The sequence below is a fragment of the Magallana gigas genome, chromosome 4 (assembly GCF_963853765.1).
Source record: "Magallana gigas chromosome 4, xbMagGiga1.1, whole genome shotgun sequence".
In the NCBI taxonomy this organism is placed as follows: domain Eukaryota; kingdom Metazoa; phylum Mollusca; class Bivalvia; order Ostreida; family Ostreidae; genus Magallana; species Magallana gigas.
In genome coordinates this window covers 31,517,470-31,540,372 of record NC_088856.1, presented here as the reverse complement: position 1 = coordinate 31,540,372, position 22,903 = coordinate 31,517,470, and the positions used below count along the sequence as shown (strand labels likewise).

Sequence of the window (22,903 nt, the reverse complement as noted above, 5' to 3'; positions counted from 1 at the left end):
TCTGAGGTGTGACGTTTTCTTTCACTGGTGCATGTTGCTTTTTAGCTCACCTGAGCCAAAGGCTCAAGTGAGCTTTTCTGATCACAATTTGTCTGTTGTCTGTTGTTGTCGTCGTTGTTGTAAACTTTTCACATTTTCATCTTCTTCTCAAGAACCACTGGGCAGATTTCAACCAAATTTGGCATAAAGCATCACTAGGTGAAGGGGATTCAAGTTTGTTCAAATGAAGGGCCATACCCTCTTTAAAGGAGAAATAATTGAGAATTATTGAAAATTTGTTGTTATTTTTCAAAAGTCTTCTCAAAAACTATTTGGCCTGAAAAGCTTAAACTTCAGTGGAGGCATCCTCAGGTAGTGTAGATTCAAGTCTGTTCAAATCATGGTCCCCGGGGGTAGGGAGGGGCCACAAGAGGGGGATCAAGTTTTACATAGGAATATATAGAGAACATCTTTAAAAATCTTCTTCTCAAAAACTATAAGGCCTGAAAAGCTTAAATTGAAATGGGAGTATCCTTAGGTAGTGTAGATTCAAGTTTGTTCAAATCATGGTCCCCGGGGGTAGGGTGGGGCCACAATTGGGGGACTAATATATAGAGGAAATCTTTAAAAATCTTCTTCTCAAAAACTGTTAGGCCAGAATAGCTCAAATTAAAATGGAAGCATCCTCAGATCCCCGGGGGTAGGGGGGGGGGGCCACAAGAGGGGGATCATGTTTTACATAGGAATATGTAGAGAAAATCTTTAAAAATCTTCTTCTCAAAAAGTATTAGGCCAGGAGAGCTCAAATTAAAATGGAAGCATCCTCATGTAGTGTAGATTCAAGTTTGTTCAAATCATGGTCCCCGGGGGTAGGGTGGGGCCACATAGGAATATGTAGAGAAAATCTTTAAAAATCTTCTTCTCAAAAACTATGAGGCCAGAAAAGCTCAAATTAAAATGGAAGCATCCTCAGGTAGTGTAGATTCAAGTTTGTTCAAATCATAGTCCCTGGGGGGTAGGATGGTTCCACAATGGGGGATCAAGTTTTACATAGGAATATATAGAGAAAATCTTCTTCTAAAAAACTATTAGGCCAGGAAAGATCAAATTTGAGTGGAAGCATCCTCAGTGTATATTCAAGTTTGTTCAAATCATGGTCCCTGGGGGTAGGATGGGGCCACAATTGGGGGATAAATTTTTATACAGGAATATATAGAGAAAATCTTTAAAAAAAACTTCTTTTAAAAACTATTTGGCCAAGTAAGCTCAAATTTGAGTGTAACCATCCTCAGATAATGTAGATTCAAGTTTGTTCAAATCATGGTCCCTGGGGGTAGGGCGGGGCCACAATGGGGGATAAATTTTTATATATAGAGAAAATCTTTAAAAATCTTCTTCTCAAAAAGTATTAGGCCAGGAGAGCTCAAATTAAAATGGAAGCATCCTCAGGTAGTGTAGATTCAAGTTTGTTCAAATCATGGTCCCCGGGGGTAGGGTGGGGCCACATAGGAATATGTAGAGAAAATCTTTAAAAATCTTCTTCTCAAAAACTATGAGGCCAGAAAAGCTCAAATTAAAATGGAAGCATCCTCAGGTAGTGTAGATTCAAGTTAGTTCAAATCATAGTCCCTGGGGGGTAGGATGGTTCCACAATGGGGGATCAAGTTTTACATAGGAATATATAGAGAAAATCTTCTTCTAAAAAACTATTAGGCCAGGAAAGATCAAATTTGAGTGAAAGCATCCTCAGTGTATATTCGTTTGTTCAAATCATGGTCCCTGGGGGTAGGATGGGGCCACAATTGGGGGATAAATTTTTATACAGGAATATATAGAGAAAATCTTTAAAAAAAACTTCTTTTAAAAACTATTTGGCCAAGTAAGCTCAAATTTGAGTGTAACCATCCCCAGATAATGTAGATTCAAGTTTGTTCAAATCATGGTCCCTGGGGGTAGGGCGGGGCCACAATGGGGGATAAATTTTTATATATAGAGAAAATCTTTAAAAATCTTCTTCTCAATACTATTAGGTCAGGAAAGCCCAAATTTGAGTGGAAGCATCCCCAGATCGTATAGATTCAAGTTTACTTAAATCTTAAGTCCAGGGGTAGGGTGAGGCCACAATGGTGGATGAATTTTTACATAGGAATATATAGAGAAAATCTTTAAAAATCTTCTTTTTAAAGACTATTTGGCCAGAAAAGCTTAAACTTGTGTAGAGGCATCCTTGGGTAGTGTAAATTCAAGTTTGCAAAATCACAGTCCCTAGTGGTAGGGCGGGGCCGTGATGGCGGTTTAAATTTTTACATAGGAATATATAGAGAAAATTTTTAAAAATATTCTGGAAAAGTTTTCGGTCCAAAACTCAGTACTTAGTGTGAAAGCACAGGTTATGCAGATTTAAGTTTGATGAAACCATGATTCCCTAGAGAAAAGTGGGGCAACGAATTGGGGGGGGGGGGGGGTATATAGGAATAGAGAAAAATCTTCTTACAGGTACAACAACAAAACGGGCTTAGTATTTACCAAATAAAAGAGGTGGATAAAAATTGGCAGATTTTCAAATTTTTTTTAGCAAGATCTACTGTACTTAGTTGTCAAGATATGCTAATTTAATCAGAATTAAGGCAAGTGTTGCTCAGTTGAGCGATGTGGCCCCTGGGCTTCTTGTTTTTTAGCTCACCTGAGCTGAAAGCTCAAGTGAGCTATTCTGATCACATTTTGTCTGTCGTCCGTCTGTCCGTCCGTAAACTTTTCACAAATCTTTAAAAATCTTCTTCTCAGAAACTAAAAAGCCAGGAAAGCTGAAACTTGTGTGGAAGCATCCTCAGGTAGTGTAGATTCAAGGTTGTGAAATTCATGACCCCCGGGGGTAGGGTGGGGCCACAATGGGGGGTCGAAGATTAACATAGATATATATAGAGTAAATCTTTAAAAATCTTCTTCTCAGAAACTAAACAGCCAGGAAAGCTGAAACTTGTGTGGAAGCATCCTCAGGTAGTGTAGATTCAAAGTTGTGAAAATCATGACCCCAGGGGGTAAGGTGGGGCCACAATGGGGGGGGGGGGTCGAAGTTTTACATAGGAATATATAGAGTAAATCTTTAAAAATCTTCTTCTCAGAAACTAATCAGCCAGGAAAGCTGAAACTTGTGTGGAAGCATCCTCAGGTAGTGTAGATTCAAAGTTGTGAAAATCATGATCCCTGGGGGTAGGGTGTGGCCACATTGGGGGGGGGGGTGTTAACATTTTACATAGAAATATATAGAGTAAATCTTTAAAAATCTTCTTCTCAGAAACTAAACAGCCAGGAAAGCTGAAACTTGTGTGGAAGCATCCTCAGGTAGTGTAGATTCAAAGTTGTGAAAATCATGACCCCCCGGGGGTAGGGTGGGGCCACAATGGGGGGTCGAAGTTTTACATAGGAATATATAGAGTAAATCTTTAAAAATCTTCTTCTCAGAAACTAAACAGCCAGGAAAGCTGAAACTTGTGTGGAAGCATCCTCAGGTTGTGTTGATTCAAAGTTGTGAAAATCATGATCCCTGGGGGTAGGGTGAGGCCACATTGGGGGGGGGGGGCGTTAAAGTTTTACAAAGGAATATATAAAGTAAATCTTTAAAAATCTTCTTCTCAGAAACTAATCAGCAAGATGATTCTTTATAATTGTTAAGACTTTGGCTCCAGGACAATTCTTCGGCCTCACAAGAAGGTTCAGAGTTTGATGTAGCTAAATATCCCATATATAAACAATTGTAAAGGATCTTTTTGAGAACTGCAATACTCAACATGTGATATAACTATAAAATTGAAGCAGGCAGCTATTTTTTCATTAGAATCTTTTTGTATTACTGTATTGAGTTATTGCCCTTGATTTATTGATTCTTGATTATTTTTAATTAATGCATCCACTGTGATGATTATTTTTATACAATAATAAAAATTCAATGTATATAAGTTGTTCTGCATAAGTAGTTTTGGGTTAGGCTGGATTAGTTTGTTTATTTTTTATTTCCAATTTTTAGATACTATGAATTATTTTAGGCCGGCACATATATATGGACAGTGTCTATTGCATTTGGAGGAGTGTCTGTTTGGGTTTAACCTTGAACAGGTATGGATAGATTGAGTGTGTGGACATCCCTGCTCTATCTAATATTCGTGTTTTCTAACCTAAGATACAGAGTGTGCGGTCATTCCTGCCCTGTATCGCATTAATACAAGTGTGCGGTCATACCTGCTTGTATTGGTGGTGGTTGCGGCGGAGCACTAGTGTATGGTCATCCCTGCTGGCCTTTCTAGCGCAAGTGTGCGGTACTCCCTGCTTGCGTTAGGTTAAGCTGTTGGCGCAAGTGTGTGGTCATCCCTGCTTGCGTTAACGTTGGTACCTGTTCAGTTGTGTAGGTGTGCGGTCATTCCTGCCTGCGTAACGTTGAGTCCCTATATATGTGCAGGAACGGTGATTAAAGTCTGCTCTTGTAAATAATGGCAGCAATCAGGGCTATCCGAGTTCCAAGGGGGAAAATGGATTTTATTTATACAGGATCTACATGTATTATTGTACATTGTCCAGATTGTTTGTATTATGACTCCATTAAGCTGACTTTATCATACCTATTGTTCCTCAGGTGAGCGATGTGGCCCATAGGCCTCTTGTTGTTAGAACAATCTGTTTAAGTAACAACATTTTTTATTGTTAGGAAGCTAAGTACAGTAAAACATGGTTAGAGCAAATACGCTTATACATGTAATGAATTGACGCAGACAGCTTCATTGAAAGTGATTTTCATTCCCTGTGGCTTTATTACATGTCGTAAACTTGACGGATATAACGAATTACGTTTATAATGAAGTAAAATTGCCCGTCCCTGGGACTTTGTTTATAAGTGTGTTTTACTGTATTGGTACATATATTCTAGAATATTTTAAATGGAAATTAAAAAAACAAAGAGCAATTAAATTGCAAGTGTTTTAAAAATGCATATGTAAATTTGCGTATTTGAAGTGAAAGTAATTTCTGCTTTCAACCTACTAAAGTTAAATAATGTATATTTAGTTCTATTTATTGAATACATGCTCGCCGCTCATGGCAAATGTACCATTCTATATTCAGAGTATGCGATTTGTTGAATAACTCTAAGATCAATGCCACTAGCTACTGAGATGATTCTCGTCAACTTAGATTTGAATTAAGTACTGGCTGGCTGGTTACTCTTACACTTTATTAATAAATTCAGATAAAAAGTTAAAGATGTTGTGTTGATTGGGAACTAATGCCGAATTTTAAAAATTTATACTTTTCACTGCAAAGCTCTAAACACACAATTGAAGGGAATTTTTCACGTTATTCTTTTGATGGCTCTTTTGCTATTTTTTTTTTGTTAAATTCACTCAATAGTTACACTTGAAACACATTCCAACATACTTGCCTCTATACCAAAATTTTTATTGACCGAATTTTCAATAAAATATCATTCAAATGACATTTATTTCTATGAAATGAAAACAGAAATACATTAAAAAGAATTTCATCAAGCACGGTAACAAGCCACGTTTGACGCGCACGTGCGTCTGGTGACGTCAAAGAGGGTGTGCTCTGGACATTTTACTGCTGTAGCCCTTCCGCCCTCGCATCTGTAGTAAGCATCACACGGCCTCGTTCTGAACTGGTAGTTCCCATCTGGCTTCGCAGAACAGCTAGGGAGGAGTCCATAGTCCGCCTCTGAGGTTGGTATGGCAAACCTTTGGGTGCAGGTGCCGTTGTATATAAATGTTTGTGAACCCCAAACTGAGTCGATAGTACACTTTCCTTCCTCAACCAATCTATTTCCATAGCACCGTATAAATGATGATGGAGAACCTCTTGGGTCTCGGTGGACACCGTTTGGGAGGTAAAGACAATCACGAATGTTCCGAGTATCACAATTTCCTCCATGTCTGTTGTAAAACAGCGATTCCCAGTAACTGCCTGTATAGAGTAAACTTGTCAAACAATGTTCTAAAGTATTTTTGAGTTTATTTCATATTTTTAAATATTTTTTTTTAAAGAATATGTTGGAAAAATATAAACTTCATGCGCGGATCTAGAGGGGGGGTCGGGGGGGGTCCCGACCCCCCCTGGAAAATGAAAATTTATTAAATTTACATAGTAAAATTATCGCGAAAATATGCCTCGGACCCCCCCTGGCAAACACAATTATCCTTCGGACCCCCCTGGAAAAATTTTCTGGATCCGCGCATGAACTTGTAATAACATGTATGCACATATGAAATAAGGAATTCTGAAATCAACCACTATGCGAAGAGCAGAACAGTTATTACTTGTCGGTAAATTGGTATTCAGCTAATACATAATTGCATGTAGTGAATTTGTAAAATTAAAGAATAAGTTTATGTTGCTCAGTAACTCTTCTATAGATTACGTACTAGTAGTACAAGTATAATTAACAAACCTGCTTTGTCATATAGGAAAAAAAACAACAACAGATAAAGGTACTGTACTTAAATCATAACATACAAATATACTTCTCCTCTTTTCGTGTGCCACAGGCTACCTCCGTGAAATTTTCGCATCGCCCTGTCGTCTCCGAAAACTGTAGTGGATATGGACATTCATCAACATTTACAGGAAAAGGATCGATGCTCGTCTTCTCCGGATTACAATATAACTGACAGCTGTTAGGAAGTGAGGAGTTTCCTGGTTTACAGGTATTACTGTCCATATGAAACACGGTTCCATTCTCACACTTGACCACCGTAATAGTTCCCCCTAAGCATTTGTAGTATGCATCACAAACCCGACCAATATGAAAATAATCTCCATAATACAAGAAATTTTCCAGGGCGCTAGAATGATCAAAGCGATAGATACCGTCATTCTTTCCAGTACACGAGGGCATCAGACCACCTTTTGAAACAGGTATGTCTAGTCTGCTTGTGCATTTCCCTTTATATGGTAGTTCAAACCATAGTTTGCAACTCCCTTCCCCTACAAGGCGTTCTTTAAAGCATATCTTGAAGTTATGGAAATTAAAAATTTGAACCATGCCATCAGGGTCACCAATACAAGATTTGAAATGACAGTATCCATTTTGGTTTCCATGTCGGTAGGAACCTGCTTACAAAGAGACCGACATTTTATCAATGAAAAAGCACCATTTCTCTACTCTGCATGTAATTTTATTCATTGCTTGCAAACATACACTTATCTTTGAATTCCGTCCTTGCACCACAACAGACATCGGTGAAATTTTCGCACTTATTTGTCTTTTCAGAAAACAGGTCTGGATAGGTACACTCCACCATGTGCTGTTCCAGATGGGCAGGGACAGAGGTGTACGTCAGGGAGCAGTTGTAATACAGCTGACATTCGCCAGGGTGGGGAATGATCAGAGTAGGGTAGACTCGGCAAATCTCCTCCACCACAGCTGATCAATGCAAAGAAAACATTTAATACCATCTTTTCTCATCAATGTTTTCAATTTCAGTTCAGTATATATGTTAGATTTTGCCTTACCTGAGTGATTCGTAAGAGATAACAACGTCTTTGTAAGAATTTGTAGACTTTGTTGACCTGGTGTAGACTGGTGCAACGGTTGAGTCTGAACTAAAAATGCCCCAGCAGAGACACAACAGAGAACAATGCTCAACACAAGAACTTTCATCTTCACTGTATTTCGCCTGAAGCATATGGGTTAGAATGAATTCAGTCCCAGTATATCGAACTACCAGTATCTAAACGGAGAAGAAATTGTTTCGTATCTTTGCAGAGTACCATGCGTATATTGCGTATGAAGACATTTCCAGCGTAAAAAATAGATATTGAAAGCTTTACATAACATTGCAACCAACAATCATGATATGACAAGTGCAAAATCAATAATGTCGATAGGACCTAGCAATGTAGTAAGATGAGCTATAATATATTTTAACCCGATTCCTTTTATCGTCATATCCATGAGATAAGAATAATATTACAACTAGACTCTTGTTGCAAAAGCAACAAAAAGGTCTTCCGTTTTGATATACATGAATCAATTTAACTGTAAGACATTGCTTCTCTCATATAGAAAAAAAGTGGATATGATAATTAATGTGAATGATATATCCAGACGTTACTTGCATGTAAAACAACGAGAATGAAAAAGAAATTAATTTTTGAAGTACTTTCTGTGACGACCGGAAGTAACATCGAACTAAACAAAAATGTTAACCATTTGTACAATCATAAGTCAATCTTTCCTCAAAGTTTGGTTGTTCACGTTTCTGCCAAATCTGAGATCTCTTTGAAACAATATTTTTTTGTCTCGTGAACGGAAACGGACAAACGGAAGTGATTTATCAAAACAAAGGCTGGTATTTCTCGTACATTTGCTTAACGTACATCACTGTTTATCAGGCTAGAGGAAACATCCCAAAAAGTCAGTTAAACTTGTTAAAAACATGATTTGTTTGAACCCTTCCAGTAAGAACCGGAAGTGACAGTCGACAAAATTAAACCCGTTAAACACATCCTCAATCAAATTTCTATCAATCATGAAAGCTTCGTGTCTCAGTCACTTACAGTGAAAAAAATCTCGCGGACATCAAATTTGTACAAAGGAAAGCTACATAGAGATATTTGTGATATCTCACCGGAAGTAAAATTTATTTGCTAATTTAACATTATATAGATGACATATGTAAGATTGTATACTGATATTTTCATTTTATGTAAAATGAATAAACTATGAAAAAAACAAATTTTTGAAGTGCTTCCGGTGACAACCGGAAATTACGCCGAACAAAACAAAATAGTGTAAACACATGGACATACATAGGTCTATCATCCCACAAAGTTTGATTGTTCAAGTTGTCACCGTTTTGGAGATCTCTAGGAAACAAGGTTTTTTGTCTCTGTGAAGGAAACGAACAAACGGAAGTGTTCAATGAAAATGAAAGTTAGTATTTCTTAACCATTACACAACAGGACTTTATTGCCTATCAATTTATCTTATATTGTCAAACAAAAACAGTTAAACTCTAAAACAATTCTAATTGTTTAAACTCTTCCGGTGTGGACCGGAAGTGACGGTTGTCAAACTGAGAGCGATTAAACACATCTTCTATCAAATGTCTATCATCCATGTAAGTTTCGTGTCTTGGTCACTTACGGTTTATGAGATCTCGCTGTAATAATATTTTTTTTAAAAAGACTACCTGAGATATTTGAGATATCTCACCGGAAGTAATTTTTTTTGTTTATTAATCATCGGATAGATGACTTATGAAAGCGTTTATACTTATATTTCAATTCTTTGTTAAAAAAATAAAGTGCGTAAAAACATAATTTTTTAAGTGCTTCCGGTGACGACCGGAAGTTACAACAAACAAAACAAAATAGTTTAAACACATATACAACTAAAGGTTTATCATCCTCCAAAGTTTGGAGGTTCATGTGTTTATCGTTTCTGAGATCTCATTGTCCATAGCTTTATGTCGCGGGACAGGAAACGGACGACAGGAAGTGAATTTTGAAAAAAACGAAAAAAAACCTGGAGATATTATCGCTCTCTATCAGTCCTGCAAATTACAAGAAAATCTATCCAGCCATCTCGGAGAAATCTTGTGGGCAAAAAAAAAATAATATGAAACATTACAATCACTATAAGGTCTTCAGTTGGAAACGGAAGACCTTAACTATGCCATGTTTCTATCTTTGCATACAGAGAAGCAAACTTAAGTGGAAACTGATAAGAGTAGGACAAGCTCGGCAAAACTCCTCCAGAACAGCTGTTCAAATTCATTTTTTTTTCACATGCACTGTTACCATATCTAATTGATTTGTCGTAGACATCAATTTACTTGTTAGAAATTGTAGACTTTGTTGATTTGATGCTGACTGGTACCACTATTTGAAGATACCCCAATCAAGCTCAGCAAAAGAATATTCACATTTATTGTGTAAGCAGTTAGATGAGTATTTCGTCCTTCGTAAACTAGCAGTATAAAAGTCCAAATCAGATTGTTTAGTATCTTTGCAAAGACGTTATTTTCAGAATGTGTACACATGTTTTGGAAAACAACATTGACACCAAAAGAGTCTAATCATCATAACTATTTTTTTTACTATTTACAATGATTTAGGAATACATTTCTAATGATCAATTTAAATTTGAGAGTAAGTCGCTTTAAGTTTTAAGCAAGAAACAGAGCTCACAAATCTCTGCCATGTAACAAGGCCCCTGCCCTGTTTTTGTTCACATAGATTCAATATTCCAATAAAAAACCTTTTTCAAGCTGACTTTTCTACCTTCTTATTCATTTTAAGCATTGATAAACAGTTCTTATCGTTTAACATTCATTTTAGGTTTAGAATTGTAATGTTTACTTCAACCTTCAAAATGTAAACAAACTTTTAAAGGGTGGGAAAAATCAATAACATTATAAGGAATTATTTTGGCGATACGTGTCTTTTTATACCAATATACCACAATGCGAAAGCGACATGCGCACAGCATCCAACCAACCGCGCACCAGATCTGCACTGACAATACCAGTATTTAACAAGATCTTGTATCTGCGGAATCATACTGTATCCAGAAATAGTAAGACTTGAAGGAGACGTACCTAGACAAGATATTATAATAAAATATTTGGATTATTGTTCCCAACAAATATTTTATATCCACTATCCTCACATGTTCAAAAGAATATTAAATGGTCAGTTTTAACTTATAAACACGAAACGTTTGTGAACGGAGATACTCTTCAGTTAAAACAGGGAAATCTTGCAAAGCCTCAGCAACATCAATTTTTTTTTACATCAGTTCTTCTTCCATTATCTTTAATGAATTAACATTTTTATTGGTTTACTTCAGTCTCTGATGTCACTGACATTTTCTATGCCACAGTGGAATCTATTTGGGAATTTTTTAGATAGCGGTAGTCTTAAAACGTTTATAAGGGAAGCACCAATGCAAACATATTCCCCAATGAAGTACAGACCCTGAGTAAACAACGTTCTTAAGGGAAAAAGAAATTGTTTTGTAACTTTGCAGAGATGTATATTTATGCACAAAATACGTACTTAGAAAATTTTCTCACTATCATAACATGAGAAGTGGATAGCCATGTCGATAGGAACGTTGTTACATAATAAGATTCACTCTAATTTTTTCTTACAAGATTTCTTATACAAACAAGATGTAAATGTAGTTATATATTTTTTTTCATGTGATAAGAAGAATTTTACATTGATGTTTTATTTCTTATATCCTCAAGGACCATAAAACTCATAGGGTCGTGGCCAATTTTTTGCAATTAAACTGTCATTAAGCAGAAGAGCTCTGTAAAAAGAAATACTAGAAAAGCGAAAGATTAAATTAGCAATTTAAAATATGAAACTTTGCTTCACAAAATAATTGTGTGTAGCTAAATAAATCATTTTTGAAAAAAGATCTATGGTATATCTGATGGGCAACTGGGGATTATATATCAAGACTATAGTCTCTCCCAAGATATTTTTGCCGCATAATTCCTTAAATTATTCGATATTTATAAATGTCTCTTGTTTCAGATGATTTTCAATCAATAGTATGAAAAAATCCCAAGATTTCCCCTTTGAAACGCCCCCTCTAGCGTGTCGGGTATCAATACACGGCTAAAAATAAAAAATCTACGGGGGTTTTCCATTGCCAAGAAGATGAGGACGCCCGAATGATAACGTTACAATTGCGCATGAAGAAAAGATGTCAACATTCCCCATTATAAATCTCCCTGTTTTGTTCCTCTGAATTTTTACGAGGGAAAAATGATAATGTGTGAATGAAGTTATCTTGCAATTTTTCCCTTTCATCGATTTCAATTCCATTTCTGTCACAGGTATGTGAATTTTTATTAAAAATCGTTCAAATATGCAGCATAAGTATCTTGTGACAGACTATGGGATAAGCTCTGGAAAACTACTTCACTATCGCTTTTCAAATTCAAAAAAGTTTATTATTTTCACCTTTTACTTGACCTGATTATGATGTCAAGGACATAGGGGGATTTGTTGTAGAAATTGTAGACTTCGTTTATTTGGTGAGGACTGGAATCACGGTTCAGATACCATATAAGCAACAACAATAGAACTCTTGCATCCAATGTTGGTAATTCTCCCTTTATATTTGTACAATGACAAGTGTTTGTGAATATGCTAATATTTTCATTCGATATCGTAATAATGATTATTAGATCTTTTATTTTACATATCATTTATAGATTTTTTGTGCGTATCAAAATATTAGAACAACTATGTGTTCATGATATGATGCTACATGAAATAACCAATTATATATCATTATTAAATAAGTTTTCTCGTTATTTCACAAATGATATAATTTTATTCCTATGTATCTTAGATACTTCTGTCTTTCCTAGAGTTTGATCATGGGGAACTATCGTACCATTGCACAAATGGTGGATACTAATGATACTTATAACTATGGAGGAATTACCTTAGCGGGTAATCTGGCTAAGATATTTTCATCTGTCATAAATAAAAGGCGGTTAGATTGTCCTCTGCTAATATATGGGCAGCGGAAAAGGCCAAAAATACAATTTTACAAAATCAACGATAAACTAAATTCAGCAATCTAAAATAATATTATCAATGACCATAAGTGCAAAACCAACAGTCTTCTTTGCAAAATAAATGTACATAAAATCAACCAAAGATATCTTAATACAAATCAAACACAAAAAGTAAAACCAACAGACATAAATGTAAAACGAACATACATCAACATGAAACAAGCGGACGCACAAATAAACGCCAGGTGGCGTTTTTTGGGAAGCAATATGCGTCATCGATTATTGGAATCCGGGATGATTCGCACCTATTCTGTTTCGCCCTGAGATGTTTCGCACCTCGATGTTTCGCACCTGCCTCGAAGCGAAACATCTTACTGTATTAAGATACTTTTCTCGTATTATTATTCCTCTGAAATTAATTATTACCTATACAAGAATTGAAAAATGTTTTTAAAAAACCCATTAAAACAGTGCTTGCTTTTAAGCATGCACGGCCAAGAGAACGCGCTTGCTTGATTAGGATTTTTATTTATTAATTTTATGAAGAGGTGCAAAACAAGAGGTGTAAATTGTGTTGTGATAACAATTATAGCTTGTCATTCACTTGAGAATTACCTGTATTTTATTGTGAAAAATTCGGGAATGTTAATGTAATTACAAATGTATAATACCGGTATTATATAGTTAGCATAGCTCTATTTTGGGGATCATTATTTAATTACATAAACTATCTGCTTGAACTTTACATTGCTCCCCCTCCCCTGCATCCACTATTTAACTACGATTAACTACGATTTTTCCCAGTCTTATAAAATTGATATAAATTTAATCAAAAAATTAAAATTCTTATAGCAAAAGTCAAACTAAATCAAACCTAATCGTTAACAATTTTATTTCTATTCCAATCTCTTTTTTCTTGTAAAGACTCAGATCTTGTAGATATTAATCTTGAAGATATAATAAAAACTGACATTCCAAGGGTAGATGCATCCACTTCAATATCCCTTGAAGGCGATATATTGGAAGGTGAGATTAATAATGTGTTGAAAAATATGAAAAATAGCAAATCTCCAGGGAGTGATGGTTTTACTGTTAAATTTTTTAAGTTTTTCTGGAAGGATTTCAAACATTACGTTGTGTCTGCGGTTAACCATATTTTTGTTAAAAAAGAGCTCCCTATTTCACAAAGGCTAGGAATTATTACATGTCTACCAAAATGGGACAAACCCAGACAATATCTGAAAAACTGGCGTCCAATTACCTTGTTGAATGTACTATACAAATTAATATCAAGATGTCTCAGTTATAGAATTAAATCTGTTTTAAATTATTTGATATCAGAAACTCAGTCTGGTTTCATAAAAGGTCGTTACATAGGAGAAAATACCAGATTTGTTTATGATCTACTATCTTTTACTGGAACAAAAAATTTACCTGGTTTACTTGTGCTTATAGACTTTGAGAAAGCTTTTGATTCCATATCTTGGAAGTTTATTTATAAAGTTTTAGAATATTTGGGTTTTAGGGAAAATATGATTACACGGATCAAAGCATCAATTTTGCAGTGTGGTTTCCTTTCAGAACAGTTTCATATATATAGAGGATGTAGACAGGGGGATCCTTTTGCTCCATATTTATTTATTCTATGTGCAGAAATTTTAGCAATTCTAATAAAACAAAATACAAGTATCAAAGGTATTGTGGTTAATAGTAAGGAACAAAAGATTATCCAATATGCAGATGACACAACTTTAGTACTTGATGGTTCACCAAATTCACTTTTTGCTGCACTTGACACTGTAGATTTTTTTTCTACTTTCTCAGGACTAAAGATCAACAGCTCGAAAGCAAAAATTGTTTGGATTGGTGCTAAAAAAATTTTCTAAGCAAGTATATCACCATACTAGATGGAAACTAGTGTGGGGATGTACAACATTTAGTTTATTGGGAATAGAATTTTCTGTAGATTTGGAAAAAATAGTTAACCTAAATTATGATATCCAAATACCAAAAATTAAAGCTGTGATACAACAGTGGAACAGGAGAATACTCACTCCCATTGGTCGAGTCACTGTAGCCAAAACATTACTTTATCCAAAGCTTAACCATCTTTTTATTTCTCTCCCAAACCCAGATAAAGAAACTTTATCTTTTTTAAGTAATCTTTTCTATGAATTTGTATGGAATTCAAAGATTGACAAAGTGAAGTGACAAATTATCACCCAAGATTATTTAAAAGGGGGATTTAAAATGCTAAAAATTAACAATTTTTTAAAGTCATTAAAATGCTCCTGGATTAGGAGACTTTTTAAAGATAAGAAACCATGGATGGACATCTTTTTGAAATCCATGGCAATGAGGTTACAAAAAATATGCTTGATTTTGGTGACAAATATATGCATACTATTGTGAAGCATAGTAATGTTTTCTGGAAAGATGTATTTCAGTCATACTTAACAATATTTCAAGCTTCGGATAACATAATATTTAAGCAAAAATTCTTTTCTATGCCAGTTTGGTACAATACAAATATATGTGTTGGTAATAAAACAATTTATGTCAAATTGTGGTATGAACATGGTGTAAAAATAGTTAGTGACTTTTTGAATAATGATGGAACTTTTTTATCACAACATGATTTTGAAAAGCATATAAATGATTCTGTGAAAGATTTTTTAAAAGTTTGTTTTAAGACAACTACTGATACTTCAATACAGTGGCTACAATACAGAATTCTTCACAGAATTCTTCCAACAGACTATTATTTGAAAAAGATTAATGTTATTTCATATGATGTATGTGCTTTTTGTAAGGAAAATGTCGAAACAATTCAGCACGTATTTATGACATGTTCAGAAATACTTCCTGTATGGAATAATCTTAGTATATATATTTATAGAAAAACCTCAAATAGAGTTGGCTTTAATGTTAAAAATGTACTATTTGGTGAACTTCCATTCAGTGGTTACAACAAAGTAGTTAATTTTACAATTCTGTACTCCAAGCAATACATTTTTAATTGTTCAAAACAAGACAAAAAACCTGACATTGTTGGAATGTTACATCATCTGTCATTCAAATATAAAGTTGAAAAATATGTAGCTATCAAATCATGTGAGATTACAAAATTTAATAAACTCTGGGTAAATTGGAAAAACATATTTGAGATATAATTTTAAACATGGTAAACAACTGTTCTATTTATATTTGTGTGTGTATATGCGTATATATATATATATATATATATATATATATATATATATATATATATATATATATATATATATATATATATATATATATATATATCCTTTATGTTTGCTCTGAAGAGAATGTAGTATGTAAGAGAGAGAAAGAGTGTGAAAGTGAGAATGCCAAAAAATTCTTATATATATTACCTTCTTTATGAAATCATATATGATTGTGAAAATGAAAAAAAATAAATTAAAAAAAAAAATCTTTTTTTTTTTTTTTTTTTTTTTTTTTTTTTTTTTGTAACATTTTAATTTACCGGATGACAGTAAATACAAAATTGACGAAGATGTCAAGTTGTATAGTTTGCATTACTTCCACCCAGTAAAATTAAAGTGATACGAAATGCAACAAATGACTGACATTACGTGAATAGAGGCGTGAAAATGTGCCTTAGCCTGACGGAAACGGAAAGAATTAAAGTAAACATTTTGTATAAATTGTTATCATCAAAATATGCATTAATTAATGCATACATTGTTTTCTATAACGAAGTTTGATTTATTTCTCTACATTCTTATGCATTGCCTGTACAAGTAGTTTGAAGAAAATATAAGACATGGCAGTATTCAAGTTTTCTGATACATGCACGTTATAAAATTTTAATTTACAATGTACATATGTCTTGTAGCATTTTGAAAATGTTCCCTTCAGATTTTTGTATATCATCATGTTTATGGACAGGCACGTAGCATCGGGCTGCCCTCCCCCCCCTTTTTTTTTTGGCTTGTCAAGATTTTTTGGATGAGCCTGCCCCCCCCCCCCCCCCACTTTCAAAAACGATGCTACGTGCCTGATGGATAACAATGAAATGACTTGTTTTTTTGGTTTTTTTTAATAGAATCACTGTACGAAAAGTGATTATGCATTTTTCGAACAAATGAACAAATGAACGAGTATAAACATCTCAGGGCGAAACAGAATAGGCGCGAACCATCCCGGATTCCAATAATCGATGACGCATATTGATTCTCAAAAAACGCCACCTGGCGTTAATTTGTGCGTCCGCTTGTTTCATGTTGATGTATGTTCGTTTTACATTTATGTCTGTTGGTTTTACTTTTTGTGTTTGATTTGTATTTAGATATCTTTGGTTGATTTTATGTACATTTATTTTGCAGAGAAGACTGTTGAGTTTGCACCTATGGCCATTGATAATATTATTTTAGATTGCTGAATTTAGTTTATCGTTGATTTTGTAAATATGTATTTTTTGCCCTTTCCGCTGCCCATACTAATGATGTTATATCTGACACACAGTTTTAATTTAAACCAGGGTTTGGTATACTGTAGATGCCATATTCGCACTACACGGAATGATTTAACATCACATTAATAAGGGTAAAAAGTTATATTTGTGCTTTATAGTTTATAAAAAAGCATTTGCCAGTATCGATAGAAACAAATTTTATTTTATAAACTTGCTAGATGCAGAGTCACGAGGAGGACATCTTAGTGTCATTCGTAAACTTGTAATTCGTAAAAGCAATGTAAAATCATATTTGAAGTTCAAATAAGATATCTCTTCTTTTCTTCCACTTTCTTCCACAAGAGGAGTAATGCACAATCATTTAGAGCGTTAACTACGAATCGGTAAGTCATTAATAGGAATCCCGATGAGCTTTTCATATTTTTTTTAACCTTTTTAAACCTTTTTAAACATTTTAAAAATATTTATTTGGATAATGATGGATTTTTTATCCACAAAAATTTCGACATGTGTCCCATATTACCTTTAGAAAGAGGGAAAGTTTGGGTACATATAATGGCACAAATCGAATGCATGCCTTTTTATAGAATCAAGCCTCCTCCGAGGATTAATAAACATAGCTTTTTCAACGTTTTTATGGATATATTAAGCATCAGGGCTACGTATCTTATTTATTACCACTGTCATCTTGCTCTGTTCCATTAAAAGCCGGACAGGACTTTTCCCCCCAAACCATGTAGGTGGAACCTTAAAAAACACGTGAACAATGAGAATTATATCACTTAATCAATTTTGAATGATAGAATAGAATGTTAACTTTAAAAAGAGATGCTAGCTAGTAAGAAATAACAGGTATAACTATTTAATACGATTAATCTACGTTTTCCGATGCAAGAAATCAAATAAATGGAAAATGTAATATACTAGTAGATTGTATTTTAATTATTTAAATTTTGAAATTTTGAAAATGATATAGCTGTATTTAAATTTATAGTATAATAAACGTGTTTCATTCAAATAAAACTAACATTTAAAACTTACTGGATGTTTTGTCGAAAACATAAAAGATTTAGCTGTTTGTTTTGTAACAATAATCAACAAATTACCTCTCAGGCTTTCTAAAGTTTTAATACCTCTACATGTCGATATCTCCTGGCCTTGTGAGGCAAACTGAGACTTTAGATAGCTGATTTCTCGGTTAAAATCACTCTTTAATGCATTCAGCTCTTGCAACAAATGGTCAACTTGCACTTGCAGACCATGGGGATCATTGTCAACAAAGAGCCGTCCGGTTCTTTCTATTCCTAAAGACGAATGGACCAGTAAAATAAGAAACACTGACACGGGAAAAGTGACTACATTGTGTTATGTGTAATTAGAATTTATTGCAGTCTATATTCGGTTGTCCTATAAAGTTACATTCTTATCTATATAGATTTTATTGAAGGCGATGTTTTATTAGACATTGGTTATTGGTTTTTCAACAACAAAAACCCAAAAAACCCAAAAACAAAACCGATTACCTTTTCCAGGTTTGAGAATCTGTGACGGTTTTGTTAATTTTCCAATTTGTGTGCATGTTAACAATTTTGGGCATTATTTACAACTTTTTTTCATTTTCAATGGTTCTGTGGAAGCGAAACTAAATTGTATTTTGAGATCTTACAATTAGCATAGTTACAAATAAGGTGCTATGGTCTTCTGACTTTTCATTATTTTTTTATTAAAAAATGTTTACCAAGTATAAACAATTTATAAATGTAACTTTTCAACGCATATCGTTTTTCTTGTTTTATGTTCTACTTCCGATTCTATTTTTACAGGTCGGATTGTGTGCGTTCCCTATACCCTTGGAAAATTGCCGTAGGATAAAAAATGTCCGATTTTAGCCAAAAAAATATCTGTACAATTTCAAGAGCTTTTGATATTTTTTTTAAACACATATCTTCTACTGCCCCAAATAAGCTTGACATTTTTACTAATTTTTGTTACCAATTACCATATCATTTATAATCTAAGATTATTGTTTTTTTGGATATTCTAATTTAAAAAATAATATATTTTCTCCGAACTTTTTACTTTAGATTGTAGAAAAAAGAAAAATCACATAAATATATAACCGTAAATGTTTTTTGATGGATATCATTATTCGGATTCATGAGCCAGGATATAATAGAGAAGTAAGTGTAAACATCAAAATACAGTTGGTCAACATCCCCGAAACCCTTTAATTGTGCGTTGAATTTGACAAAATTACTAATTCACAAACATTAACACATTGTTTATAAATTTTTGAGCAACACTTCAATTAGGATGAATTCTTTCGCCCTTCGATTTTTTCAACTTAAACTATCATGATTTTCAAACTATTTTGAAAAATTCTCCATAAATTTTTAAGAACGTTTACAATGCTACTCTTGAAAATTCATACTTCATCTCGAGCTACAAAAAGTAACGTTTATTTCCTTAAGTGAATGCAAATAAATTTTGGGTTTGGAGCCTATTTTAAATTGTTTTATTCGATATTTCAATTTCATTAATTTTCCATTTGTCAAAATGTACAGTTTTATGGAGTAAAAAATTGTTTGTACATGTATGTATTTTAGTTTTTGTTTACATTTATAATATTTGGAAATTTTAGACTGAATGTATCACAAACAAACGCTGAACATGTCCCTCTTTTCAACCTTTGAAAAAGTTAAGGGAACCAGAGTTGACATGAATCTAACAGTCACAATAAAGCACTTGCACTTTAAATAAAGGAAAAAAAAACTTCCGATATTAATGTAATTTGTTGGAATGCAGATTAATAAAGGTCAGTCAAATATTACAAAATCAGACAAACACAATTTTTATAATCGGTTTATGATTTATTTGGAACAAACAACACATGATAGAAGTTTTCCATTTTCATAAGGGGGGACACGGTAACGATCCCCACACAGTTTTCACCGGATAAAACAATCTTCCATTCTCATTTCTTCTGGACCCTTCGACGTAATCCGGATCTTCGTCAATGCATAAGTATTCACTTTCTTGATAATCATACCAATTTGCGGTCAAGATTCCTGTATACTGTTTCTGCCAATGAATCGGACATGAGCGTTTACCAGGAATCATGATGGTTGATGACGCCATCGTGGTTCGGCAGACGGCACAAGTAACGTTATCGTCTATGCGTACGCGACCTATATTTAACTGGTACTCGGCTCCATAGAGATGCGCGTAATCGTTTCCGGTTGACACCGATATTGTGGTCAATAAGTTTTCTGGATCATGAGGCAGACAAAGGGTGTTTACTCCATTTCCCTTTTCATTATACTGGCTTCCACTTGTGAATCCTTTAAGATGAAAAAGTGTTTCTGGTACAAGAATAATCGAACACACTGGCGTTTTAATTGCTGATGAAAATTTGTCAAAAAATCATATTATGGGGAAAAAATGCTCAATTATTAAACATGTTTGGTATTTTATTTCGTGTTGTATGTCAACAATAGGACCAAATATATCAAATATTACCATTATAAACTAGCTCTGTTCCATTTACTTTTGGACAAGACTGTTTCCCCCAAACAGTAAAGGTTGAACCTAAGAAAAGATATAAACATTATTATTGTATAGAATGCATTTACAGATTGTTATATATCCTAACAAATATAAATAATTAGAATATTCAGGTGCAACAGATATATAAAGGTGGATATGTGGCCATCTTTACATTTGAGTATGAGAATGTGATCAATTCTTGAAATGATACCTTAGTTTAAGACAAAATTACCACTTAAATTAGCAAAATTCAAACTTTTTCTCAACATATGGTTGTAGATAGGACACCAGTGAACCTCCTTCATATTTTTTCAGATTTTTAAATCTTCCAAATGGTCTGTAGCTGCGCAGTTCGACAGTTGTTCTGAGTGATTAAAAAGGCATTGTCTTGTTCTTGTATGCATAGTTTACAAACATAGTGGGATGTAGGACTTGCTATTTATTGCTTTTATATATTTTGGCAATATATTTGGCCAGTTTCGGGCAGAAACAAGCCAGTTCAAGAAATGTTTACATTCTTATCCTCAAATGTTATAGATGGCCGCACATCCCCTTAATCAAGTTTTTATTTTTGAAAGATATATACAAAATACTAGTATGCAATATATGTAAAGTTCAGCTTTATAAAAGGTATCTAGCAGGCATTTCATCTATATGCAGACTGAAGTACATGTATGAAACTTGACTTTTGATTTTTGACCTGAAATTCATTTCTACATTTTTAGGTTTACCAAATACCAATGTACTAAATTAGATATCTATATAATAAAGGAGCAAAATAATATGTTTTTGGTATCTGATTGAAAATTAGTTCTATGCATAAAAAGGTATGTATCATTATCACACTTATAAAACTTTTGGTGGGGGTGAGAGATTTAGGTAGCGAGTATTGCTAAATTTAGCGTAAATTATCATAATGGTTGATCAGAACGTTGCATTGTTGAATTCACATGGTTATACTTAATGACATGAAAACGGCTAAATAATGCTGTCAAAAGCTTTTTTTAAGACTTGTGCATTACATCTAGAATTGTCGACTTATCTGAAAGATTTCATTCGCCCTAATGTAAAGTTTAAGTACATGTCGATAAGGAAGTAATTGCACATATTTGCTTTGCAAGGAACATTGCAATCACTCGACTATATTCCATATCAAACTTATGGGGATAGCGTTTCTTATAATTAAAATATTTCATATCTGACATAAGTTTGTTACAAACCCTGTATTCAATGTTTTAATCAACATCCATTAAGTTTATACACTAGAAAAGGAGATGATAAAATACAATTTATGTTTAACAAATAGTGGTCGAAAAGTAACAAAATACTGTGTGAAAATTCGGTACACAATTTGAAAACTTTATTTTTGCAATTTTTTTCTCCAACCAATTTTGCTAGCTTGTTACGAACAAAAATGTATTATTCATGAATAATTCACAATTCATCTAGTCAGGACAAAAATCTTGCTTTCGAGGACGAACGGAACCTAATGCACTGGCCGCGCACTACACGATCGTTTGAGATACATGTGGAATACATTTAAACGACAATTTCAGAGGATCGTAACGATACACATTGCATGGATGTCATTTACATAAAGGAACAGAACACACATCTTTGTATGACAAACTGACTTCTACATGGCAAAGATTGATGAATATTTCTTTAAAACAGCACACGCATACGTGAACAATAAAAGGAGTGCAAATAATGATATTTGTGAACTTTCTAATCGTCAATCAACCCCAAAACAAATTTTGGTTTGCGAAAACACCTCCGATTTTTACCAAGGAAAGCATTTTACTGTTTTTAAGAACATCCATGTTCTATGGTTTTATCGATGTGTAAAAAATGATATGAAGACAGGTTGTTAACATTTTAAATACATTAAATTTAGTATTGCTATGCGTTGGATATTATTCCTTTGTTTGTATATCTGTTCAGTAAAACAAATTTCATTTCATCGAGGTAAATACCCTAATGGGTCTTTCCACCTTTTAGCTGAAAGACCTCTTGTATTGCTTCTGCATTTTTCTCTGCTTCTTATTACTTTTCTTCTTTATTTTTTTTCGGGACAGGTTTTTATATCATGAGAGATATTGAAACATTTTGTTCTTGACCTAATTGGCACTACAAAATTATGGCAGTAGATGATCCTTTGCCTGAATACTCCTTGAACTTACACAGTTATGCCCTTGTAATGGAAATAATTGTAATTGCTACATTTGTACTCCTCTAAAACCATAAGCGATAGACATTGGACGTTTATCAATGTCTCAAGGTTAATTTATTCTCTCTGAAAGATCTCGTGACACCCTCTAGCAGTTATATATAGCCCATGAATGTTTTAGGTTCTTGAAAA

At 33.8% G+C, this 22,903-nt stretch overlaps 1 protein-coding gene across 1 annotated transcript; it reads right to left on the bottom strand.

The window, feature by feature from the left end:
* Positions 1-5,407: 5,407 nt before the first annotated feature.
* Positions 5,408-7,795, bottom strand: LOC105340247 (uncharacterized). Its single transcript, XM_066082078.1, has 4 exons — positions 7,495-7,795; positions 7,181-7,405; positions 6,496-7,092; positions 5,408-5,946 (listed from the first exon to the last, which is right to left on the bottom strand). The coding sequence occupies exons 1-4, from the start codon at positions 7,640-7,642 to the stop codon at positions 5,510-5,512; spliced, it is 1,407 nt and encodes a 468-aa protein (XP_065938150.1). The 5' UTR covers positions 7,643-7,795; the 3' UTR covers positions 5,408-5,509.
* Positions 7,796-22,903: the final 15,108 nt, after the last annotated feature.